We start from the raw sequence: 1,938 nt of genomic DNA, 5'->3' as shown, positions 1-1,938 counted from the left end.
AGTTCCCCCTACACACTAAGGACGTGTGCTGGAACTACAGAGGCGACAGGAAGACATCCGGCTTTCGCATGGAAGACATTCATGGCTCCGTGAAGCTACACTTGCCAACACTCATCGAGTGCAACGAGATGCATAACAACAGGAACGAGATTCCAACACCGGAAGTGGCATCGCATCACCCTGATCTCAGAGCTGTAGCTAAATTCATTCCTGGTTTGTACCCGGAGGCCAAGATTCTACTTCTCCTCGGGAGAGACATCCTCAGCGTACACAAGGTTCGACAACAGCTCAAAGGACCGGCTGATGCTCCATTTGCCAGAGACTGGATCTGGGATGGGTCATCGTAGGGAATGTCTGCATAAGTCGAAGTCGCACACCGGACTGTGTCAGCAACCTCAAAACAGACATCCTTGACGTCCCTCGCTTTTCGAGCCATGTCAGAATCATTTTCTTGTCAAGGAGAAGCTCGCTGGCACGCAAGGGTCGACACACTGGTTCCAGCCAGCTCAGCACGCTGTTAGGAAAGACAGCTATGATGATGGGATAGCTGAAACGCTGTTCCAGACAACAGAGGATGACAACAGACCTTCCATTTCCTTTGAGGACAGGTAGTTGTCGAAGCTGATGGACAACGAGTTCTCAAGGGACGAACCCAACAGTTGGGTAGCCCTCTTCTCTTTCGTCCTCCAAGATCTTGGCTTCCGAATAACAAGTGCTTGGCCGAGTCACGCCTAACTGCTGTCCAACGGACCTTGAAGAGAAAGCCAGAACTGAGGGAACAATTCGCGAGCTTCATGGAAAAGATGTTCAAGAACGGCCATGCCGAGGAAGCTCCACCGGCTCGAGAAGGAGAAGAATGTTGGTACCTCCCCATCTTCGGCGTTTGCCACCTATACGAAAGCCCGGGGAAACACGAGTCGTGTTCGACTCCAGTGCACAGTTTAAGGAAGTGTCTCTAAACAGGGGGCTGCTTACCGGTCCAGACTTGATGAACAGCCTGCATGGAGTACTCATCCGATTCCGAAAGGAACCCGTGGCCATAACTGTGGACATTAAGCACATGTTATACTGCTTCCTGGTACGAGACGGCCACCCAAACTATCTGAGATTTCTGTGGTTCCGCAACAACGACATCTACATTGACGTGGTGGAGTATCGAATGAAGGTACATGTGTTTGGAAATAGCCCTTCACCTGCAGTAGCAACGTACGGACTGCGGAGAACAGCACGAGAAGGAGAGGAAGAATTTGGCAGCGACGTCAGGCAGTTCATCGAGAGGGATTTCTATGTCGACGATGGGTTGAAGTCTCTCTCCAAAGACAAGGCCGTCATCAGCCTAATACGCCGCACACGCAACAGATGTTGGCCGCATCAAACTTTAGGCTCTGCAAGATAGCCTCTAACTCCCCTACAGTGTTGGAAGCATTTCCAGAAGACCGTGTCAAGGATTTGAAGGATCTTTACTTGTGTAATGGCTCACAGCCGATCCAACGCAGTCTGGGAGTTTCTTGGAATCTGAAGAAGGATGTCTTCACATTTACGACTCCAATCCAAGAAAAGCCATTCACTCGGCGTGGTGTCTTGTCAGTGGTGAAAAGCCTGTACGATCCACTTGGGTTTGTTGCTCCAGTCATCATTCAAGGGAAGTCCCTCCTCCGAGAGCTAGTCGCTGAGACATGCGACTGGGACTGCCCACTTCCTGACGACAAGAAAGCCGCCTAGGAGACGTGGAAAGACTCCTTGCAAGTACTCAAGCAGCTGGACATACCTCGCATCTATGCCCCTGCCTCACTCACTACCGCAGAGTGCAAGGAACTGCACATATTCTCTGATGCATCAACCAAAGCTGTGGCTGCAGTGGCTTACCTCAGAGTGACATATCCAGATGGTGCGTGCCATGTCGGGTTCTTCATAGGAAAGGCTAAGCTAGCACCGCAT

The 1,938-nt window shown here is 51.1% G+C and overlaps 1 protein-coding gene across 1 annotated transcript; it reads left to right on the top strand.

Annotated features, from left to right (window-relative positions):
* The first annotated feature begins 856 nt into the window (after positions 1-856).
* LOC144119726 (uncharacterized) lies at positions 857-1,722 on the top strand. Its single transcript, XM_077652276.1, has 2 exons — positions 857-1,361; positions 1,631-1,722. The coding sequence occupies exons 1-2, from the start codon at positions 857-859 to the stop codon at positions 1,720-1,722; spliced, it is 597 nt and encodes a 198-aa protein (XP_077508402.1).
* The last annotated feature ends 216 nt before the right edge of the window (positions 1,723-1,938 follow it).

The sequence above is a fragment of the Amblyomma americanum genome, chromosome 2 (genome assembly GCF_052857255.1).
Source record: "Amblyomma americanum isolate KBUSLIRL-KWMA chromosome 2, ASM5285725v1, whole genome shotgun sequence".
In the NCBI taxonomy this organism is placed as follows: Eukaryota; Metazoa; Arthropoda; class Arachnida; order Ixodida; family Ixodidae; genus Amblyomma; species Amblyomma americanum.
This window is presented reverse-complemented; position numbering and strand designations above follow the sequence as displayed.